Here is a 24,018-nt window from a genome sequence, read left to right on the forward strand (position 1 = left end):
TTTAGAATTTTAAGAGTCATCGATGTTCTCAGACAATAAGGTGTTTCCAGGTTATGATATTTTGGCGCCAAATTTGAAAATCCCTTAGTGAATTGAAATTTTGTGCCGAAACATCATATGATTAGAGTTCCGAAGACTAGTTAATTACAACTTGCCATATTGTACTTGTATATTTTCATATGAAGTTTTGACATATCCCCCAAGGCAAATTACTATAACTTGTCCGAATATATTTTCTTCTCTTTCATCATAACAGTCTATACTAATCACTTAATAGGTTTGGTCCAAGATCATCTCGAAATGTCAAATTTCAACCAAAGGTTATGTTTAGGTTATGTTCATCTCTGTGGATGAAATCGTTGTCGTTCGCGTTGTCAAAGTTCCAGTTTACAGTTATTTGGAGCAGAATTTATTGACTGGGAGCGTAGATGACTTGCAAAACTCTGATAAATTTAAAATTGTATTTTCTAAATGCGAACAAACTGTCCACAGTCCATAGAGTAACGGGTATGCCGCTTTTGTGACCTTACTTGTTGGGTGTAATTAGTCTGGTATACCAGGCTAGTTCCAGTTTAATTCGTCCCATTTCGTTTTCTACAGAGATTTCGTTGAAACGTTATGAAAGTTAAGACGTCGGTTTTGCCATCTCGGGACCGAGGCCTATCTAGATCTATGTATATAAATGATTACTGAGGTCCGATTTCGTCGAGGCCAATTTCCAAAGAATCCCTTTAATTGTTAATTTCATTTAATCAATAAATAATTTTAGAATGTACAGTGCATACAATGTAGTTATATACAACATAATACTCTAAAAGAAAAAAAACTTTTATCTATAAACGATACATACAAGTAATTAGCATTTAAAAGTAATTTTATTATATTTATTTAATCAGTTTTTCGAATGAGGCTTAGTATAAAGACGTAAAAAATGCAGTCATGTTAAACAAACATACTGTGACTCTCAACGAATTACCATGAGGTGCTACAGTTGGATTATATTTTTGCTTCTGATTATCATCGAAAACTTACTTGCCGCTAAAAGTAACACGTTTATGGATGCAGTCGAAAAATTCTTTGGCGCCAGAAATAACAAATGTGAAAGTAACAATTATAAAAACGATCCTGCCATTTATCCGGTAAAAATTAATATTTTTGAGTAAAATAGAATTTTGATTATATTTGATTCCAATGTAAAGCAACTGAATGGATATTTGTACAACTTGTACACATCGGTCGCTTTCGCTGGTAACGAAATCTTCAAGGTTGATCCAAAAGGAAACGACAAACTTTTTGTTAGAACAACAGACGAGTAAGTAAGGCATATTATTTGAGACGGTTTCTACCTTCAGGACATCGTTAACGTATCGTTTAATTTTTTCACATTTACTCTACCAGCGGTAAATGTTGCAGAACATTAAATTTTATGTTAAGCAAGGAGTATGCCACGTACAATATTACAAGTGGAGCAGATTGTCCAACGAAACTCGTTGACAACTCAGCCCGTCTAAAAGTAATAGTCTCAAATAAAGACACCGATGGTTCGTGTTGCATCATTATGTGGAATTGTCGTAAATCACGAGAGGGTGTTCATGCCTTTTGCGATAAACGTGAAGTATCTGAAGAGCAAAGTAAATGGATTCGTAAACAATTCGACAAGTTGGATTTGACAGCACTACAAGTCAAACAGACTGCCGATTACAATGGAGGAAAATGTTTTCAATAATGACCGTTCTTATGATCAGAGTTTTGTCATGAGTTTTCAATCGATTTTTAAATAAAAATTGAGTATTCAAGCAACGATTCTTGGTTCATTTGACTGTAGGCCTATAAAAAAACGTTCCCCACTGTTCAATATATGTAGCGCCTGCATTAACGCACTCTTGATTTATCCTTTTAATGATATAAATATTTCGACGACAAATATATACTGACAACATTAATATCGCTGCTTTCAATTGATATAGCTCCGCCACGGAATTCGTAATCTGTATAGGTCTGTGTGCGCAAGAGCATCTCTGGTTGTGTTAGTTAGCGGTTGAAAAACATGTGATGTTCAATCAGATTTTAATTGATAATGGAATTGCTAAATTATACTAATAGTAAATTCAGCCTAGATGTATACTCTTGGAAATGATTTAAGTATCCACTTCAAACTATATAGAGATATAGAAGTGGCTCAATAACATTGTTTTTATCTGAAGTTTATGTAAATTTGTAACTTTTATCAATTATTGACGAAAGTTTATGTGATGGAGATGCCACCCAAGAAAAAGTATAGAAACACTGTAAATTCTCTATAAAATTCCCCATTCATTTAAATAAGTACAAGAAGCCGTACAAATACACTATACCTCATTCTCGCCTATTGACGACAGCGTCGACTAAGAAATAAGCGCTGTCTCAGACAGCCTGTCTGATGTAGCTGTATACAGCAAATTGCATGTTAAATCTAATGAAGTACAAGATTTGTCGGAAAAGATTTATAAGAAACAGATTTGACTAAATTTGATAAGTGTTTGCTATTAACGTTAACATGAAGCAACACTGATAAAAAAATTTACGTCCAGTATGTATGAAATGGCTGGCAGACAGCTTCATTTCTGCCTTACGTCAGATATGTATATTCCAACGTCTGACATGTATATCCAACGTCTGACATGTATATCGTACATGTCCGACGTATAGTCATACGTACTGCTCGTGACTATTCTTGTCACTCGTATGTTTGTACGTCGAACATGTACGATATACTTGCCAGACGTTGGAATATACATATCCGAAGTAAGGCAGAAATGAAGCTGTCTGCCAGCCATTTCATACATACTGGATGTATGTTTAAGAATTTTTTTTATCAGTGAATGCATGACCTGTTCCGCGAATAGAGGAAACCAAAATAGCTCGCAATCTATTGGACTTAGGAAAGGGATAATCTTGTTCTTGCAAGGTGTGCATTTAGTAAGTCATAATTTGTAAGCTTCAAATCGAGACTTGTAAGCTTCCGAAAATAGTAAACTTTTTGATTCGTTGGCAGGATCATAGGATTGATGTCTCGTTTATATTAGCGCAAAATGCAGTCTTGTTATTGTAATTGGAACACTGGGTTGTTTTAACAAATGTCTACGCATGCCATTACAAGCATTAGAATGTGATACCATTTCGCCAATCTGCAGTAGAACGTTTTGAACGTTTAAACAAAGTTTTCCAATAAACACCCAGAACTTTACTTTTGTTTTAAACTTTGAATAAAATTCTGATATGTCTCCATGCACCGGTAGGGTGTGTCGATTTCAATTTTTTTTTTAGTCATTCCTGGTTCCGCCCTACCGCGATTCACCCTCACACTAGCAATAATAATCAGCAATTTTTATTTATAAGTCAATATAAGCTTGCACCGTTATTTTTTTTACAAATTTTCGAGCTACACGAGATACTTGGATTATGGGTCCGAACCAAAAAAAATCTACAGATGCTTTTGCAGAGTTTTCACTCTGTACGGCATCTAGAGGGTCTACTAGAACATTCAAAAATTAAAAAAAAGTTAAAAAAATGTTTTACTGTCATTTTGGTGTAGCACCAAGTTTCACCGAGGTGGAATTTTCAAGAATTTTGTATGTGAAAAAATCTTCTCTTCTGGGTAAATTTTATTCAAGCTATTGTTGTGATAGCTCATTTTGTAGGGTTTTCAATAGCGAATCTACCAAGCGTACACTTTCGATAGGTAAATCTAAAAATTTATTGGTTTCGCTGTTGGAAGGCTCAAAAACGGGGCATTACATGACTGCTTGATATTTATACCTAAATCTGGTTTTTTATGAAAAGAAAGTTGCGAGGTAAAATGTACTTGTCGCAATGGAATACCCTATGATTCATTTGAAACAGATATTGCGAAGCGCAATGCATGGTTTACAGTCTGCGCATACTTGTTGTACGTAACTAAAAATTTGAAGTTCTATTATTCAACCATGAATCTCCGTTGAGATTTTCAGACAGTTCTTGAAAGAAAAAAAAAATTCTTTGGAAAATGCCCTATTTTAAAAATAATCAAAGATGCACTTCCATCCAGCGGTCATATATCTGCGGTCATTCACTTATAAAAAATCTATGAATTTAAGTAAACGTAATTGGCGATATCGTAATACAGGTATGATAGAGCATCGTTATCAATTGTACACTTTTTGGGCAGGTACACAAATTAATCAAAGCGGGATCTAATATAATTCGTTTTGCAGTTTTAAGCATACATAATAACTAAACGAAACTCAATCAAATGGTTCTAATTCCAAAGTATGTAACTATTTCTGAGTTACACCTTTGCTCTTTGCGAAATAGGTCGCAGATATGCGAAGTATATTTTCGCAAAAACCCCGTTCGAATCGCTCGGTAAGAAGAAGTAATCCCAACTTTTACTTTGTGCACTTTACCACCTTTGATCTAGAATTAAATAAGGATTATTGCTTCTTTGCCTCTGCCAAGCCTTAATTATGTCGGTCTTAAAAGTGTTCGCTGTTGGCTCTCGTATCATTTACGAAACAATAAATTCTGTGTAGAAATCTACAGAAATACGCACCTTATCTTATCTCGCAATTTATCGCTCTGTATTTTTATTTAAAATTTGTGTTGAATTTGTTCTTGATTGATATATAATTGACTTCTATTGAAATGTATCTCCAGTGTTTAGTGAGATACCGCGTATTCAATGACGGTGAAATTTGCTGATCGATTGTTCTTAAATAATTGCTAGAATTTTTGAATACGTGGAGAGGATAACAGGAAAATAGGACACTTCTGTGACCAGCTTTGGTGAGTTTTGAATAATAAATGTAAACAAAATTCCTTTGAGGTTCTTCGATTAGCTATCTTTACTAAAATAGTGTGTAGTGATTGGACAGTGATATCCGCTCCAAAGTTCAAAATTTGTCAAATTTTATGATGTTTACAAATAGAAGCCATAAAATGTTAACGATGGGAGTTATCATACAAGACTTTATGACCCCTTCAAAGGAAGTGAAGTGATTCATCGCCTCTATAAGAGAAACGTGTTTATTCACATACACACAATTATTTTGAACAATTTGAGTGTCAGAATTTGGTTATAATTTTTACTAAACATATTACCATTGTTCGAATGTCTAGACAGCTCGAAAGCCTATAAAAACTTGTGAGATTGATTAAACGATTATTGATTAGCCATGAACAATTAATTGATTGAAAGGGTCTGATATGTGAAGTACCACCAATCGAGACATAATATAATAAAATGCACGGAGTCCAAACGCGACTCAAATGAAATAATTTAAAATTTGTTCCAAACCATTTTGGTCTGCATTGTAATATCAAAGACTTACCTTAGATATTTTTGCGGCAAAATGAAAGATTTATTGCACACACTTGACTTGCTATGTGAACGTGTAGTATTTAAGCCATCTATATCATATACCATTATAGACCATATGAATCCAAATGTGGAAGCTATGTATATATACTACATTTAAAGGTGTCAATTGATTATCCATCCTATTTAACCGGTAAATTACCCTAGGAAGATGTAAAAAGAGATGACTGTCGGTGGTAAACATAAACGATTCGTAATAGTTCCAGAGACTGTTAATAACAATGCGTCAATAGTGTTATAAAATCTAGCGATGAGGTAAGCGGTAATGACTTTATCAAATTCGGTTGCTTATTCTTGACGTAGAACTTAATTATGTTGATAAGACGTTCGCTATAAAACACGCATTGTTACTTTGATAACACGAAATTGCCATAGAATTTTTGATTTAACTTTGATTCATTCCCAACTGTTTGAATGTAATTTATTGAATAATATTTCAGTATCACAGACGGCAAGTGATTAAACCATCAAGAGAGTAAAATGTTGGGCTGCATAAAACCTCGAAATGAAGAAAGCGTGAGATCTAAACAACTCGATAAAGAGCTACAAATCGTGCATCGTCAGTTCGAAAAAGCTATCAAAATTCTATTATTGGGTACAGCAGAATCGGGAAAAACTACAATACTCCAACAGGTAATCAATACAAAATATTGTGCATCATTGTATATGGCTGTTCTAAGATTTGAAAGTGTCTCTCATCTTTCTTACTTGTAAATTGAGCCTGAATGTTTGTATGTACAACGTACATTGAATGAGTTTTTGCTTTAGAATGTCAATAACCTCACGCTTCATTGTAATAATTTCTTTAACGAACATCGATTAATTTCCATTTATCAGATGAAGATTCTACACATCAATGGGTTCACCAGAGAGTGAGTAATAAAGCCTCTTTGTATATCTTTGGCAATTAATTATTATTCAATATATGTCATAGGGACATAATCCATAAAACCAAGGAAATACGACAAAATATACACGAGTCCATATATGAACTAGTTGTACAAATGCAAAAGTTACAAATTCCATACGACACTACACAAAGTCGAAAGAGTGGAGAATGGATCGTGAATTTCGGCAAACACTCTCCAGATCATTTTGTCGATGTAAGTCGTGTACAACTCAAATTATCAAAGGACATATTTTTTGAGACAAATAATTTTGAACTTTTAAGGAATACACTGACAATGTTGTGACCTTATGGAACGATAATGGAATACGGGAGTGTTACAGAAGATCTAACGAATTTTATTTAATTGATAGCGCAAAATAGTAAGTTGAAAGTCATCGAAAGGTTTACTTTTGTATAATGTCAGAAATTATAGTTTCCTCGATAAACTAGAATTGGTAGCCCACTCAGACTACATACCAACCACTGATGATATTTTACATAGCAGAAAAATGACAACTGGAATCAATCAAATTTCATTTTCGGTAAAAATACCGAAAAGTATGGGCGGTGGCTCGCAAGAGTTCCGGATGTTCGATGTGGTAGGGACATAAAAAATTCCAATCGCTTTAAATATTCTCATGTCGATATTTCCATAGGGTGGTCAACGTGATCAGCGAAACAAGTGGCTGCAAGTGTTTGAAGGAATTCAGGCCGTTCTATTTCTGATTTCATGCAGTGACTTCGATCAAACACTTCGAGAGGATCCAACGCAAAATCGGCTAAAAGAAGCATTGGAACTGTTCAGTGGCGTCTGGCACAATCGCTTCCTATCGTCGTCCGGAATTATTGTCTTCCTCAACAAGCAAGATATTATGGAAATGAAAATCCGCAACGGTACGAGAATGGAGGATTACTATCCGGACTTTAAGGACTTTAAAATATCAGCTAATGAGGGAAACGTTTTCGATGAATGCGATCGATTAAGACTGTTTATCAAACATAAGTTGATTGTAAGTTTTTCTAGTGAAGTTGTGCAAGTATGGATGACAACTCATGGTCTATTTTCTAGAATGTAACTCAACAACCAGCTAGACGATTATCTCGAGCCCATACTCAGCGGGAGTGCTATTATCATTTCACTGTGGCTACAGATACAACCAATATTCGGAAAGTGTTCAATGATGTACATAATATGATTTTAACCGATAATCTAACGTCTGTGGGTCTGATTTGATGTCGTGTTGTCGTGTAGTCGTAAGTTCATTTTTTAATCGAATAATTTATTTTTTGTATTTAACGGAGAGATTAAAGTTGGACGGTGTAATATAGCTGACGTAGAAATCATCGTGTTATCTTACCATGTAAATCTTGGAGCGAATATTCAGACAAACTCTTCTTTCAAAATTTTCTTTGCTCATGCTGCTTATGCGGATTTTTCACTTCCTTTTCTACAGTCTGCGGCATTCAATTTTCTGACGAAGTTTGTATGCACCAGCTGGTACGTATTTTTACACTTTTATGTACAATATGTACATGATATGTACAATAACGGTGTACTATTGGCACTTGAGGTAAAAGTGGGCGACATCTTCCGACAAAAAAATGAAGAACAAAAGAAAACCGTCAAAATGTATGAACAAATTTAGTTTTTATCGAGTCTAATTAAATTGTTGCCTAGTAAGTTAATACATCTCATGTTATTTTGTGTGTAATTACGGTAATTACAGTGCCAACGATTAAAAATTTATTTCGTAGTGTAAGCATCAAATGATATGAATCAACTAGATTAATCCGAAATGCTCCATATAATACTTTTTGACGGAAAGATCTTTGCTGTCCATACAATTTAGTGACAACAAAGCGACATCTACAGTGCATTTCAATTGCCATACTGGCATACATACACAACTTATATAAACCACTGTAAATCCGAAAAACTCATGTAACCCGAGTTTCGGGTTGAGTTCGAGTGCAGCGTATGTTCACTTCATTGTAACACTTACGATGCCAACAGAACTTTCGCACTGGTGAAATACTTTCATGACTATCATATTTACCAAATTGCATCAACTTTATAGAAATGAATAGCGCTACCAACTGTGGCGCTGCACTTATTTACTTGAATTTTCACCCGAAACTTGGGTTCACTGTTTTTGTTATATGGCAGTTTCCACGCTCAGTGAGAATTCACAATTTGTACTAACACACAGGGACTGTCGTACTAGTGTTAAAAATATACATTTACCGGTATTTTACAGAAATTTGTAGCGGATTTTTGGTTGCTACCGGTATTTGGCGTCATTAATCTTTTGTTTTCAATGTAAAATAGCGCGCAAAGCGCTATTTGTATACCAATTTAATGCACTTTAGTAGCGGTTTGTTCGAAAAATGTTTGCCTATCGGTATGATGTTTTGGATTTTTTTACTAAGGAAACGTTCGGAACGGTGATATTTTTAATTATTTTATATTAATTTTTCAATCAAATTTAACTTAATCTGTGATTAAAATGAAGTTTTGCCCTTCTTCTTATTTTTAAATTAAGTAATGGTTCAAATTTAATTATGAAACTATAAGAAAACACCTTTGCCGTCGATGACTGCATACAATTTTTCTCACTTTAGAAACGTTCGGAACGACGATTGATTTTGTTGTACTTGGCAGATTTTGCATAAAAATTTAGATTTTTTTGTCTTAATATGAAGATTCATCCTCATTTATCATTATGAAACAGTTTTCAAATCATTTCCAATGTTTGCAATATCTTTATTTTGTATTGAAAAAACACCATGCACGAAAATGTTACAAAAGAACATGCCATATGCATTACCTTCAATACCGTTCATATACGCGCGTGGTAGGGGTTAAAGCGTATAAAAGCATGTCAAGAAGTTTGTGAAACATAAATGGGGGTGGCGGTAAGTAAGAAGTCACCCTGTAAATAACAGACCTCAACATTTTGCTATGGAAAATTTATTTATTTGACAAAATAAAATTTTTATTTTTTTTTATTTTGATTTAATTCACCTAACGTTATAGCCACTGTGAGGTTAATTTTCAATATAATATCGCACAATTTTAGCGGGACGGACAGTATAAAAGTTTACGAAAGTAGTTTAAAGTTTTAAAAAATAAATTATTAATCGACAACGTCAACTGCTCTATCTAATTTATCTTGTATTTATATAAATTAACACGTATAATCATTGTCATTCAGATATATAAAAAAAATCAATTAATTAATGTACAACATTAAAACACATATAAAAGACTCACTTAAGCTTAGCACACTGGAGCATGTAAACATATACAACATAAAAAAAACGGTTACGTGAACTTTCAACTACTTCGCTTACATTCCTCTTTCTCTCTATCTCTCTCCAAGTTATTTTTTTCATTTCTCTTTTTATCTTCAATTTTACATAATTTCCAATAAAATATGCCCATTGTCAGCAGCAAATAAAAATTCAACTAAAGCGCACCAACTATGTACGAATTCTTTACGGTATTATGTTTGGTTCTTGCGATACGCCAGTGGCATACTTTGGCTTGCAAACACAACCACTCTCGACGAGCACATAATCCTGGCCGGTCAGAGTTACCGGTCCCAACGGTATCACCAAGAACAAATACGGCACATAAGTTTGGGTGCATTCACCACGTACAACATCACACTCAGACGATCTGAAAATTTAAGAGAGAAAAATAAGAATTTTCTAATTTTACTGTTACTTTGATTTTATGTGTGACTGAAGACAATTAAGATTAATATCTATTGAATGATGCACACATTATGTTGACACCGGAGCTAAGACGTAAATATACTCGATTCTGATATGAATATTTATGGAAAATTATCGCATAATCTTTACAAACTTTCTATCTGTAAATTTAGGTTGAGAGAATTATAATGGAAAGGTCATGTGCTGGCTATAGATGATAATTCTATGTCAAATGCCACATAACTTTTGATTATAAATTACATTTGCTTGCGTATTAGAATTATAGATTTGATTTGCATAAAAAGTTAAGATGTGAAGACAATTGCAAATGTGGTCAGTCAATGACTAAACGATAAAAATTCATTATGAAAATTGACGATGGTTTCCAATTTTTTTCAACGGTTTTTCATCGACGGCAAGAATATCTCCAATATAGAAAAATCCAAAAATCTGTTACTTCTCTTGTTCTAAGTATTTTCTGAGGATACAAACAAAGATTTTTATTTCATTTGTTTTAATATTCATTTTGTTATAAATAATTAATTTTGTTATATCTTTGTTCATTTTTGTAGTCTCTTTCGATAACAGGTGAGGAGATACCTCCCGTAACCTATCTAAGCTGTTGTTCTGAAAATTACGTCGAAGATTTTTAACAATGAATCGCAAACCCACTTAATTGCTTACGCAAAAAATTATGTTTAAAGCGAAAAATACTTACTCGCAAACTTCAAACACAACTTGTTGCAACAAATCCGGAAATTTTTGCACTATGGTCACTGGCTGCCCAGACGTAAGAGACACACCATACATGGGTGCTGTGGTGTTGTATCGTGTTTTACACAAACGTGCCGGTGTACTTCTGCACTCTGATGAACCGATTGACCGACCTACAAAGCAGCAAAAATTAATTACACAATTTTGTGTGTGCTCATTAAATGTAATTTTAATTTGATGTAGGAAAAAAAATGGTCATTTTGAATCAGTGAATCAACTTCATTATTCATAATAAAAGGCCCACCAAAATAACGCTTCTCTCATTAAAATTCTTTTGTTTTGTTTCAATTATTTTACATCGTTCTAGTACAATGCTGTTCCGAAGTAAATTATTCTCAGCAGAAATTATGAATAAAATTTTTGTTTTTTGCGTTGTTAAATGTAGGTAGAACAGATGCGTCGACTGTTTAACTATATGTGTATCTAACTAGCTAGCTAGCAAAAAAATATTAATTGCCATAATAATATATTTTTACAAAAAGGTTTCAATGGTACAAATTCTTTACCGAAAAAAATATATCAAAACGATTCAATGAACAAAAAGTGGAATGTCAACTATAATCCGCCACTTCTCATCAGATGTCTTTAGTACAGTCAGAGGCAGTGAAATTTTAGCATAAATTCGCTTCAGCTGTTTTTCCACACAAATCAAACGTGTTTGTAAAGACGTATCAACCGTTTTCATTGTATGGATAAACAGCTTCAATTCTACTGATTTGATTGATTCTATTGACACTAAATATTAGAAATTTTTAGGACAAAGATTCTAGAATTAATAAATTTCTGATAACATTCAGCGTCATTTGTGAACGTCTCCTTTAAGAAACCTTTTTTTTGTCCTTTTTGTGAGATGTAAAGAAGTAGCAACGTTTCGAGCAATGAAGAAGAATTGTTTTGCTCGGATTTAAATTTAATATCGATAAAAAAAATAGAAAACGTTGAAAACTCGAAGATTTATATTTTGAAGGACTAGACTGAGAAGCGATATAAAATAAACGGTATATTTTAGAGGTATGCTGTAGAACAATTTGATGCTCAAAATAAAGAGTTTCATCATTATCATCATGGCTCATTATACAACGATGAAAAATGTAAGAACGTTAAGTACATAAGGAGACGAGGTCAACATACAGAAGACATTATCGTATCGTGTACCTTACTTGTTTGTAAGCCAAGTGAAAACCGCAGAAATTTGAGGGTGTTTTTAGTGGTATATAATCCACATTTGAAAACATGCCTTTTACCGTGTATTAGTCAATAATTTGAGAAGATTTGAAGTCTACATCAGACGATTAATTTTCGATATGAATCGAACAGATACGTGCATCATTTTTTGCAGTGAGTCAGATTTCATTCGTTTTAGAGATTCCGCTGAGTGAGACCTTCAAAACATTCACATACATCCGGTAGATTATGTTTCAAAGAAATGTGTCACACATTACCTATAATCTAATCGAAACCAATTTTAAATTGTGTTCCCTTTTGATAGATAGTTAACGTCTACTTATCATTTAAACGCTGTGCATACTATTAACATAACTTTAGAGTTAGATAGACGAGTAACAAGTCACTTTAATCTTGCATACCATTTTTTGTTGTTGTTGTTATTTCTCTATTCACACACTATTCTGCATATCAACAATTTGACAAGAATATCTCGTCTTTCCATAAAATGAATATTTATTTCGTTTTTTCTTATTTATTTATTTATTTCTAACGGTTATAAAACATCTATATTTAAATAACCTCTTCCGTAATTGGTTAATCTTGGATAGGAAAATGTACATATATTTCACTCAGAGAGTGTGTGTAGCCTTTGGAGATATGACCACATTTTGCACTTTAAATTTTTAAGTGAAATGATATAACGTTATTAGATGTATAATGATGATGATGATTATGGATGATGTGGGCAAATTGGATGAAAATTGATTGCAAAATTGTATCATGGATATAAATGGAAGCAATGTAAAAGACTCAAAAGAATTCAGCACGTACGTCTGGTTGACCTTAACGAGGAAATGTTTATGCATTCGTTGGATACACTCAACAATCATAAGAAAAGAAATCGATCGATTTAATGTTTCTTTATGATGGATTCCGTTGGACTTTATGCTCAATTTGGATGACAACAAATTTCTTTTATTCCGAATTATACAAATGGTAGAGCCATTAGCGTTCTTGGAATTGACTTGACTTTTTAAAACAATGACCGGCAGCTCTTTACTGAAAATATTACCTGATCTGCTAATTGCATAAGAAACACACGGCATCGTGGTCACAATACTAATTAGCAGATACATAAAAATTTTGCCACATATATGTTCAAAAGGTACACAACTTCTAAATTTAACCGCATCGAAAAAGTTCATCTCTTTTCCATTCATTGAACTCATTCGTTTCGTTATATGTGTGGTGTTTTTTCTTCTTCTTCTTCTTTTTTTTTGGTGCTGTTCGGGCCGCAGAATTAAAATGTAATAATTTATTTATATTTTTATAGAACTGAAAATTGTGTGTATGATACGAAAGAACGAATAAATAAACTGTATTATATCGCGTGATTGGTATGCCAGACATTTTCGAGAAACCGTTATTTCAAAAGTGAGTACTTTTTCTAATGTGTGAGACAAGAACTTGCATTATGATAATATTTTATGTTGAACGTAAAAAAAAACGAAAAACAGACAAGCATCAAGAAAGCAAATGTGATATGTAAAGTGATATGCTAAATAGTATAGGTAGTAGCTGTACCATTGTATATCATGATGTTAGCAGGCAGTGAGGTTAGCAGTGTTATAACAAAGAATCAACAATATCTATACCATGTTCGTTCATATTGTTATAAATAATATTATTCTAATTGATGGTTTACTCACCCACTCCCACACATTCATAAATTTCGTATTCGTTATATAAAGAAAATGTTTTAATGCTCGAAACGTGGATATATTCGTTATTTGTATACCATCGGATACGATCGATGTAATTTAATGTGTCTGATAAAGCAACAGTTGAAATATCTTTACTTATGAATGAGGCTTCATGTCAATTAACATTGTTTGTTGGTTTGTTGTCATTATTCTTGATAATGCAAAATAAATTCTTTTTTTGCAAACAGAAAAATTTCAAATACTCTGGTCCGTTGTTATTATAACATACTCTGGTCCGTTGTTATTATCTCACTTATGTAGTTCTAGAGTTCTAGTACGATATTGAAAATATTGATTATGCGAAATAAATCGTTTATGCCTTTGTGAAACTAAAAATGGCAAAGGCATAATCTGGTGCATACGGAGGTTTTTCACGATTTGTTCAACAGTTCTAGTACTTACGATAGTTTGATCATATTGAAGAAAAAAATTCTGAGTAGTCTACCTTGAACTCTCGGGAAGATATCAACGGAATGGAGCGATTATAGAATCACTTAATAAATCTAACTTAGGTACCATCAATACACACGTTAAATGGACAATGGTGATTGAGTGGTATCATGTCTGCGATAAAAATATAGAAGAAGTAATCGTCATCGGAATAGAGAATAGAACGTCACCACCGTCCATTCATTACTATTTAGCAAGAACTTTAATTAAAGAATTAAAGTAGGAAACACTGGAACCACTCATCAGTTACTCCAATTCCGCCACTAATATCGCTTGAGTTGAGCGGGCCTTCGAAAGTTTCGGATGGCACGCTCTCAACTACCGTATACCTTTTTTTTTTTTTTTAAATAAATAAGGTATTTAGGGAGTTTCAGTAACTTCAGTCATTAGTTTACGAATCATATGATCTAATGTGTTAACGTTTGAAAGAGTAAGCATGTTAAGGTCAATATTATCGTTAAAATGTACTAAAACTGGAAAGACTTGAAAAAGAAAAAAAAAAGTTTTCGGCAATTCCCATGCGCTCCTACGCGTATAGCGATTTGTATTCAAAGGTTTAATGTTATATTTTTAAAAGAAATCATCAAATTTTTAGTGTCACCACATAAAAAAGTCTTTAATTCGATGGGTTTTCACTTCGCATTCCAACCATTTAGTTTTCAATTGAATGACATAGCTCTGCATTCAAAAAAATATTATTCAAGTAATTTATTTTTAGGTTTTATGGTGAGTTTATACAAAGCGAAACGTTTTAATTGTGCCAGTTTTGCGGTCATTTAAGATCGTTGTACCAGTCACAGTCATAAACCCTATTTCAGTCAAGTACCATTTCATTCTTATTTAAGTACAATTTTAAACTACGTAGCCTATTGCAAAAATGATCAAAGCAATCGGCAGTTATCCAACTTTCAAAAACAATTTGTTTGAAGACGCTTCGCTTAATTGTTGCATTAGATTAATCAAAACAATTTGGACTCGCTGGCATCTTAAGAAAAATAGTGTATCGTCAATTCCAGGCTGAGACTCAAGGTAAGGAATGTGTTCATTCGACGATGCTGTTCGGTGTATTTTAAACGTTAGGAAACCACACAGTTTCTTTAAAGATATTCTATAAATGAGTTGGAGTCAATTTCAGACAAAATATATCCGAATCGCAGTTTAATCGATCGAAAATTCAAACATTTTCGGTGTGACTAGTGCCAAAGCATAAAGGTCCAATACCAGTCAGCATCGAAGTTTAGGTCGGAAGTATAAGAATTTCATCTTGAATCTTTTCCTATTAAACAGCGATATGGCGAAGTACACTGTGGCCGACGTTAGAAAAGCTTTGGATGATATTAGCCGTGGCTTACCAATCTCCGCAGCCGCTGCGAAGTATGGTGTTCCACGCACAACGTTGTCCGGCAAACATCATAAGGTGTATCCTGTTGATACTCGTAAAGGTCCGTCCACGATACTTACCAACGAAGAGGAGAAGCACCTCGAAAATTGGATATTTCATTTGAGTGATGCTGGCTTTGCCATCACCCCGGACCAGCTTCTGGACAGCGTTCAACACTTGGTCAAAGAATTGAAGAGGGAAACGCCATTTACGGATGGACGACCTGGCCGTAAATGGTATAAAGCGTACATGAAGCGGCACCCAGAAATTACCAAAAAGTTGTCACGAAACTTGTCACATCCACGTACACTAGTGACAAAAGAAAATATCCTGGACTGGTTTGAGGAAGTTCGTGCTTATTTAACGAAAGAGAATCTATTAGATGTCATCTCCGATCCAAAGAGAGTTTTCAACACCGACGAGTCGGCTTTTTTCCTATGTCCAAAAGGTGATCATGTTCTGGTCAGAAAAGGATCGAAGATGGTGTTCAACTTTGTGATGAACGACGATAAAGAATGTTTAACCGCTCTGATTGGCGGTAATGCTGCTGGAGATTTGATGCCATCAATGGTTGTCTACCCGTATCAACGTGTGCCTGCGGTCATATCCGAATTATTTCCAAAGACGTGGGCCATGGGCCGATCAGAGAATGGTTGGATGACAAGCGAGACATTCTATGAATACGTGGCTAATGTTTTCCATCCGTGGTTGATAAAAGAAAAGGCCAAACTACCTGTCATCCTCTTTGTTGATGGACATTCTTCTCATGGAACTTTACATCTAAGCGAGTTTTGCCGGAAGAATCAAATTGTGTTGATAGCGCTCTATCCTAACTCTACACATTTTTTGCAACCGATGGACGTTTCCTGTTTCCATCCTTTAAAAAGTGGATGGAAAAAGGGTGTGCGAAACTGGAGATTCAGCAATGGAGGAGTTCGATTGAAAAGGGAAAATTTTGCGCCGCTTCTTGAAGAGGTAAGATATTTTAGTTTCACACCATGAAGACGTTTCTTAGATTTATCAAAATACCCCGATTTTCAGGTTATGGGAGGTTCGATTAAACCAGAGACAATAGTTAATGGCTTTCGGAAATGTGGGCTGCATCCCTTTACGCCAGAAGCAATCAACTTTGAACAGATGAAGGTGAGAAGCAATGCTCAGGGGCAAGTTCCGATTCAACAGAACGGTGTGGTAGGCGAGGTTGTTGTCGACCACCAAGTATTCGTAAAATGGATAGAGAAGACTATATCGCCTGAGTTGTTGCAAAATTTTCAAAATTCTGGTGATGTTTGGGCCGGTGAAGTGGAACACACATCTCTATTCGTATTCTGGAAAGAACAATGTGGCTTGGCTCGCTCTACAATATCGAATCAGTCAATCAACTGTCATGATAGCAGTCAAGTAGTCCCATACATTGGCGATCGTGAAGAAAGCAACAGCGCTTCAGTCAACGACGAGGAGCCCACGTTGATTATTGATTACGAAAACATACCGATCGTAGACTTCGAAGAGATTCACCAGGTGGTATCAGAAAACATCGTTATCGTCGACATATCGTCATTAAAAGATGGAGGTCTTTCCAAAGGTGAATACCACGAACAGTTTGTCGAGATCAACGAAGTGGACGATGGACTTGAGTCATTTCATCGTATCGGTTGTGACAGTGATTATTCCAGCTCGGATGATGAATTCAACGCTTCAAAAAGTTCGGAACCAGGACACAGTGATTTTTCTTCAGATATTGACTCCGTCAAATGTACCACAGTCACAAACACCGCATCGAAGAAGACAATTGTCGGTCGGAATAGTGTTGATTCGGTTGCTGTTCCTATCAGCGTCAATGAAATTGGACCCAATGTCAGCCACGAAACCGTTGTTGATACCACGAAGTCATCGAACATACCACCTGGTACACCATCTGCATTTGCAAACGTGCTCTTTTATCCAGGCGAAAAACAATTGTCGGCGAAAAGAAAGAGATCGGAGAAGAAACGAAAGGTGCCGGCGGTGTACTCGAGTGAGCAGTATTCCCAATATCTTCGAGAAAAGCTGAATGAAAAAGAAGAACTGGAAAGACTGAAGGCCCAGCGAAAGTTGAAGAGAGAACAGGAAAAGCAAAGAAAAGAAAACGTGAAGAAAGAGCGTGAAGTGGAAAGGTTGGCTAGAAAGGAAGCGAAAGTAATGAAAAATGCAGAGCTGGCAGCGAAAAAGACTAATTTGGCTTTGAAGAAAGCCGAAGATGCAGCGAAAAAGGCGGCTGCAAAAAAAGCTAATGGGAAAAGAGATGGTTCATCTGGTGCATTAGCACCAAAATGTAAAAAGCAAAAACTTAATCTGAAGGGAAACATCCCTTCAGATGTCAAGTGAAGTTTATCAAAGATTTTTTTTGTTACCGGTCACCCGGCTCAATTGGAGCTTTTTATATACATGTGATGTGAAAGTTTGGCGGATAATAAATAAATGAAGTTACCTTGAAACGGTTTTGTAGATCATTTCTACCTGGAATCTTTTCCGACCTAGATTTTTTTCTCACAAATTGATGACAAATCTAGCTTTACCTATTCCATGCAACACGAATAAAAAACACATGACACACAACATCTGTTCTCTTAAATTAACTGTTCTCTATCACACCTTCAAAACCTGTTCTGAATAACAAAATCAAAAATTCTTTACTATAAACGCAGTTGAGAAGTGTAAATTTACGATGACTGGTAATAGTACATCAACTGACTGACAATGGTACTTCACTCTTAGAGTATGACGGAAAAAAGAACATCGAACCGCTTTAATAAATTCGCACAGAAATTAAATTTAAAAACGATAAATATGGAATTTTAAATTAATCTATAAAATAGAATATTTAATTGACCTATAAATGCACGAATGTGTTTTATTTGAGTTACTACTTCTTCAATTAGCCGTTTGTACCAAAAAAATTCCTTGAAGTGACTGTAACCGGTACACCGATCTTACATATTTTTCAATTTGCCATTTTCGATGCAACTCTTACTCACGTATTAAAGTCAAAGTCAAAAAGTTGTTAATTTCATTATTTACTATTGTTACGGGAAAATATAATATTAGCAAGTAAAGCACCGCATTCACGTATACGAAGTGAGAGTGTTCCCAATAATTCATTCATTTTTACCCAAAAAAGAGAAGTTGGATCAACAATTTGTTTACATGAATGTTAATGAGCCAAAGCATATAATAGACATTTTATCACATCATCGCCATATTCATAAAAATTTGGTAAAAGATTGATTGTGTCGGTAGTTTTACTATTGACATGTTAATAGTGAAGAGTTAGATAAAGAAAGTCTGTAAAATTGTCACAAAATAATAATTTCACTTACCATAACGACTACCATGTGTCTCTTCATTATTGGCTTCACCATACGCTTTCAATAGTACATTTTGTGTAACTGATGGTGATAATGTAGGTAATTGACTCATGCGACCGCGTCTTGTTGCAACAGCATTCCAGTTGCTATTAAATGTTCGAGCGACTGCTGCACTGAATTTGTATCATGCCAAAGAATCTTTTTGTTAATAAATATCCTAAACTTTGAAATGACCAATTGCTCTTTTTACCTTGGATAAGGTGCATTGTTCGGACCTAAACAACTAGGTGAATCGACCAAAGCATCACCGGACAAATATTTTAAATTTGAACTGCTACTACACGGTATTGATGATGAGTAATCCGACCAGAGTGACTGAGTTGAATGCACGGTTAATGGATATATCGCGAAGATAAGACAGACTGTAACGATTTGCTGGAATAAAAGATGGTACTGATGGTAGTATGGTCGCAAAGTTCAATGGAATAATAAGACATAGCTATAAAGAAACGATTGCTATGCAGAATCTTTGTTTTTGATCAATAATTATTTGGTTTATCGGCACACCCTGATATAAATCGAATTTGTAGAAATTTACGACTTGAATTCTTGCTGTGAGAATGTTTTTCATTTTGTTTTAATCCAGGTTCCAGGTTTGAACAGATCGCACTCAAGTTACAATATTAATTCATTCAATCGAGTTGAGCAATGTCGTTGCAGGTTCTTTAGTAGTGAACGTGCTAAAATTTAAATCTAATTGCTACAGAAAGCTAGTGGTACCGCGTATAGAGCATACTAATCATCACCCAGTGCCTAGGTCTGCAGAAGACGATTGAGATAATTTTGTATGACTAGAATTTAACATGTTCGCAATTGGATGACGAGTTCTGTACTTTATTTATTACAACATATCAGTCAGTAAACCGCTAAAAATACTCTCATCAAACGCAAGGATGTAAAAATTATCAAATGCCACTACAATTAATCTACACTCTACGGTGTCTAATATGAATTTCTTTTTACCCTTTTTCAGATTTCAAGCAGATCTTCTGTGTAATAAATATTTAAGTCTGTTACTTCATTTAAATTCAGTTTTTCTGGTCGAAACGAAATCTTTTACGAATATCGTGTTTCTCTTATATGTACCAAAAGGCATGTTCAAAAAATGAAGTACTAGAAGATTTGGAATGAATCTCTTGAGAATACTTAAATCAACTGAAGTAATAGATCCGATAGTAAAACTTCTGATATGCTCGCCGTCTGTAAAAGGTTAATAACCATTATAAACTAAAACGTTCACGTGCTAAATCAATTTCATAAAGTGGTTAACACGAATAAATAAATTATTTTTTTCTATTCTCACTACACATTTCTCAGCACTTTTTCTTTTCCCATCCACGAGCAGACGATCTTACTATATGTCCGAAAGCGAATATACAATTTAAACTGATAAAAATAATTTCATTCTCTATACAACGAATGCACTCTCAACATACATAAAAACAATGAATTTGTCACGACTTTGGCTCCGCGAAACTCTTTTTGAGGTCAAAATCTCATTTTCTTTATACGATTCAGAACGTTTTGAGAAAGGTATATTATGTGGGTAACATTGACAAATTGCACTAAAATTACATACACACACAATGCAACTGAATGACCTTTGCTTAGGTGAAAAAAAAAGTTGGAAAGTTTTGTCGTTTTAGATACAACAATGAAATTGTTTTGTCATGACACTGAACGAAATTCCTAAAGAAAGATTGTTCATGTGTGTACAAAAAACCCCATCTACCTAACGGAAACGACTGCATAATTCCAATAAATAATATATTCTTCGCCTTATATAATGGAAACAGTCTTGCTGATCTCCTTTAAAAATATGTGTTCGTTCCGTGATCCAAAACGGTCCGAACGAAATCCAAAAAATGATCTAACGCAACACATAATATATATGTTTCATGAATGAGGACAATGATTTTTATTATGTGTATAAGAGGTAAAACAGGTTGTATTTTGGGACTCACAAGAACATCATAAAATTTAAAATGTTAAAGTATGAAGATGAGGGAACAAGAAAATTTTATTGAATTCGTTCAGCTAATGATGTAAAACGGTTAATGTGATTTTTTTCTTTTAAATTTGATTCTGAAGGTAAAAAAAAATATTTGTGTGTAATTTTGTGAATAGCGGTACTGTGTATACAGGGCGATTCAATTCAAATTGATAACATGTCGCATTAATGACGCGACGATGTGGTTCCTTTTTGGTGGATTTTACCTGCTGTATTTCAGTAGTTTAACTTTTGTTTTTAAAAAAAATATTAATAAATAAGAAATTAAAAGGCAAACATGGGTCATGGGATTTTCCGACGTTCAGGTTTGATTCTTCTGTATAGATTTCAGCATACGGTCTAAAGAAACTGAAATTTTATTCGAAGTAAAATTTAGAATTGACAATTTTTCGATCAAAACATATTTTTGTGTAGAACGACCGATTTGAACAAGAGAAGAATTGATTCATTAAGCCGTCATAGTTAGTCAAAACGTTTAGTTTGTATAGGGTGTAATGTGAACGCTAGTAGCAAATCAAGGACGCTAGTAGCAAATCAAGGTTTATGTTTTGTATCTCTAGAAGGTTGACTTACGTTTTGATATCTTGTTGGACATTCTTTAATCTGTTACAGACGGCAAGCATCTGACCTTTATTGGAATCATTATCGGATCCACTACTTCCATCTATCAAAGTATTTTTAATTGGATGATTTCAAATCTAGTACTTCAATTTTTTACTTTGTAAAGAACCACAATATCCAGAGCTTGTCATTATTTTTGCCGTAGTTATCGATAACAGATGAATATGTGACAGGCTAAGGTCTATTTTCATGTTTTTTGGCAGACCATGACCATCTTCGCATTTTGTTTCAATTACCTTCAGCATTGAACTTATAGTTTTATTCCTCCACAAGGAAAACGTTTATGATGCTCACATAATGAATGTGATTTTAACGAGATTTAACGAGAACTTCTAAAAGTTCAGACTGAAGACTGAGGTCTTAACGGACCAGTAACCTCTCTGTCATTTGCTATACGCATTTTTAACCAAACATATATAAAGTAAAGTACTAAATTAATGGGTAACGATTCTCTTTTTCTCGAAAAAGAAATATCAAGTTCTTTTTCGTGACGATGTTTGTTAGCCATATATGCACACACCCATCATGCGAACAATCAACATTGTAAAGGTAATCATGATAAATATGCAGGAAAATTTAAAATTCCTGTTAAAGTATTTAAGTGCTGAATGGTTCAGCATTTACCTTGAGTGTATTTTGCTAACAAAGTTCGTGCATACACAAGGAAAACTGAGATGAAGAAGACCAAGAACTTTGTCGTTTCAAATTAATGAAAACCGATTTATGATTCATGGTTAAGTTCAATATTATTCGTAGTTCCAACACAACAATTTAACAATTTAAAATTGGTCGAATGGTCCCAGTTTCAAAAATTACAATTTTAGAATGTTAAGAGTGCTAACATAGGACTATAAATTTTCGGCTATTTTTTACAGCTTCTTTGATATGATGAACAATTTACAAGACTGACAAATTCATTCGTACGTCTTTGGCGGTTAAACACTCATAGTGATGTGAATAAACTTTGGCCAAACAGCCATTAGAATATTCCACGTACTGTGAAAACAAATGAGGTTAATCCACTCTGGAGAGCATTTATTTATTCATAAAATATAATATTATACGACAACGCTATCTTTTAAATCAAGACAATTATTATTATTGAGAATGGTAATTCGTTGTAAAAAAAAAGAAACTGTTTTCAGTCGTTCTCAGTTTTTTCTTATTCCATTTTTTTTTTAAATAACGAACATCACCAATGTACGTATATAATCCTTTCCATTGTAAAAGAACAAAAATTGTATCACACACTTCCTATAGCGGCTCTTGAATAGACTGACATAGTGTACGTGTTCTCTTTTAAAAATTCTTTGAAAAAATGTAAAAGAAAAAGTGACTTACTCTATATAAACAGCCACACCACCGGTATTCCATTTTAGTAACAAAATATTTTTTCTTGAGAAATCGAAAAATTGCACAAGCACCAAGGTAAACTCTTTTTTTCTTCTTATTTTTTGAACTTAAAGTTTCAAAAACGATAATTGCTGTTCCGTTACAACTTATAACATACTGTATGGAAATTTTGATTGCTTTGATTCAATTTTAAATCATTTGTTGGTCTATTAGAATTTTCACATAAATCAAACGGTAACAACCGCAATAAGTACACACAATTCTTAAAAAAAATAAAATAAAGTTAATTCAACAATCAAACAATAAAACTAGGTCTTCCGATAAAATGTAAAGAAACAGAAAGAAAAAAAAAACGTATCCAACAAACGCCTAAAAATCCAATCCAACTGCAACAATGGTCCGAATCGTACTGGATGATTGGTAATGTCGCAAAGTAGTAAAACGTCTTGAACTTGAACTAACCATAATAAGTTGTGAATTATATTTTCATGCCTTCTTCTACATACTCGTTTCTTAAACATACACCTTGAACTGGTATACGACCGCAACGACAACACACGGGACGAGAAGTGTGCGTCAGTGCAGTAAAACATTAATAATATATATGTATATACGGTACAGTGTGCGTAGTGGCGGAACGGATTCGTTTATAATCGGAATTTTCGGTGTACAGAGCTGTGGTAATCATCTTAAGTTGTTTATCAAAACGGGTCTCTTAACAGAAGTTCCCAATTCTGTATACAGTTTAGAACGTTTCGAGATTGCCGATTGGACAAGCTGCGCTTGTTTACAAAGAGAGATAAATATTTTAATGGAGCTTGATTCAAGACATAACACTCTCAAGCACGGGAGTCAAGACTATCTATAAGTCTTTGAAACAGATATTTACGACGACAATCTGCAAAATATTTGTGACCATCATCTAACTATGGATGATCACTTGGTATGACTAGCCGGTCATAACAGGGCAGGGCAGACTCATCATACACTAACGTACAGTAAACTTTTTTACTTATATAAGTAGTTTTGACCAATCTCTATCAATCACAGGTTTTGGACATTAGTTCTACCTGACCAGTAGACAATA

The 24,018-nt window shown here is 34.1% G+C and overlaps 3 protein-coding genes across 3 annotated transcripts; 2 read left to right on the top strand and 1 right to left on the bottom strand.

Annotated features, from left to right (window-relative positions):
- The first annotated feature begins 917 nt into the window (after positions 1–917).
- Positions 918–1,844, top strand: LOC119079524. The gene is made up of 3 exons (XM_037187508.1): positions 918–1,139; positions 1,200–1,312; positions 1,399–1,844. The coding sequence occupies exons 1-3, from the start codon at positions 978–980 to the stop codon at positions 1,724–1,726; spliced, it is 603 nt and encodes a 200-aa protein (XP_037043403.1). The 5' UTR covers positions 918–977; the 3' UTR covers positions 1,727–1,844.
- Positions 1,845–4,649: 2,805 nt separating this feature from the next.
- LOC119079602 (guanine nucleotide-binding protein G(f) subunit alpha) lies at positions 4,650–7,618 on the top strand. Its single transcript, XM_037187597.1, has 8 exons — positions 4,650–4,803; positions 5,836–6,028; positions 6,233–6,267; positions 6,330–6,498; positions 6,567–6,664; positions 6,718–6,883; positions 6,941–7,294; positions 7,354–7,618. Exons 2-8 carry the CDS (start codon positions 5,876–5,878, stop codon positions 7,516–7,518), a joined length of 1,140 nt encoding a protein of 379 aa, XP_037043492.1. The 5' UTR covers positions 4,650–4,803; positions 5,836–5,875; the 3' UTR covers positions 7,519–7,618.
- Positions 7,619–9,298: 1,680 nt separating this feature from the next.
- LOC119079631 lies at positions 9,299–23,369 on the bottom strand. Its single transcript, XM_037187631.1, has 5 exons — positions 22,920–23,369; positions 19,137–19,321; positions 18,899–19,059; positions 10,723–10,891; positions 9,299–9,966 (listed from the first exon to the last, which is right to left on the bottom strand). Exons 1-5 carry the CDS (start codon positions 22,950–22,952, stop codon positions 9,783–9,785), a joined length of 732 nt encoding a protein of 243 aa, XP_037043526.1. The 5' UTR covers positions 22,953–23,369; the 3' UTR covers positions 9,299–9,782.
- Between the last annotated feature and the right edge of the window lie 649 nt (positions 23,370–24,018).

Source organism: Bradysia coprophila, chromosome III, assembly GCF_014529535.1.
Source record: "Bradysia coprophila strain Holo2 chromosome III, BU_Bcop_v1, whole genome shotgun sequence".
In the NCBI taxonomy this organism is placed as follows: Eukaryota; Metazoa; Arthropoda; class Insecta; order Diptera; family Sciaridae; genus Bradysia; species Bradysia coprophila.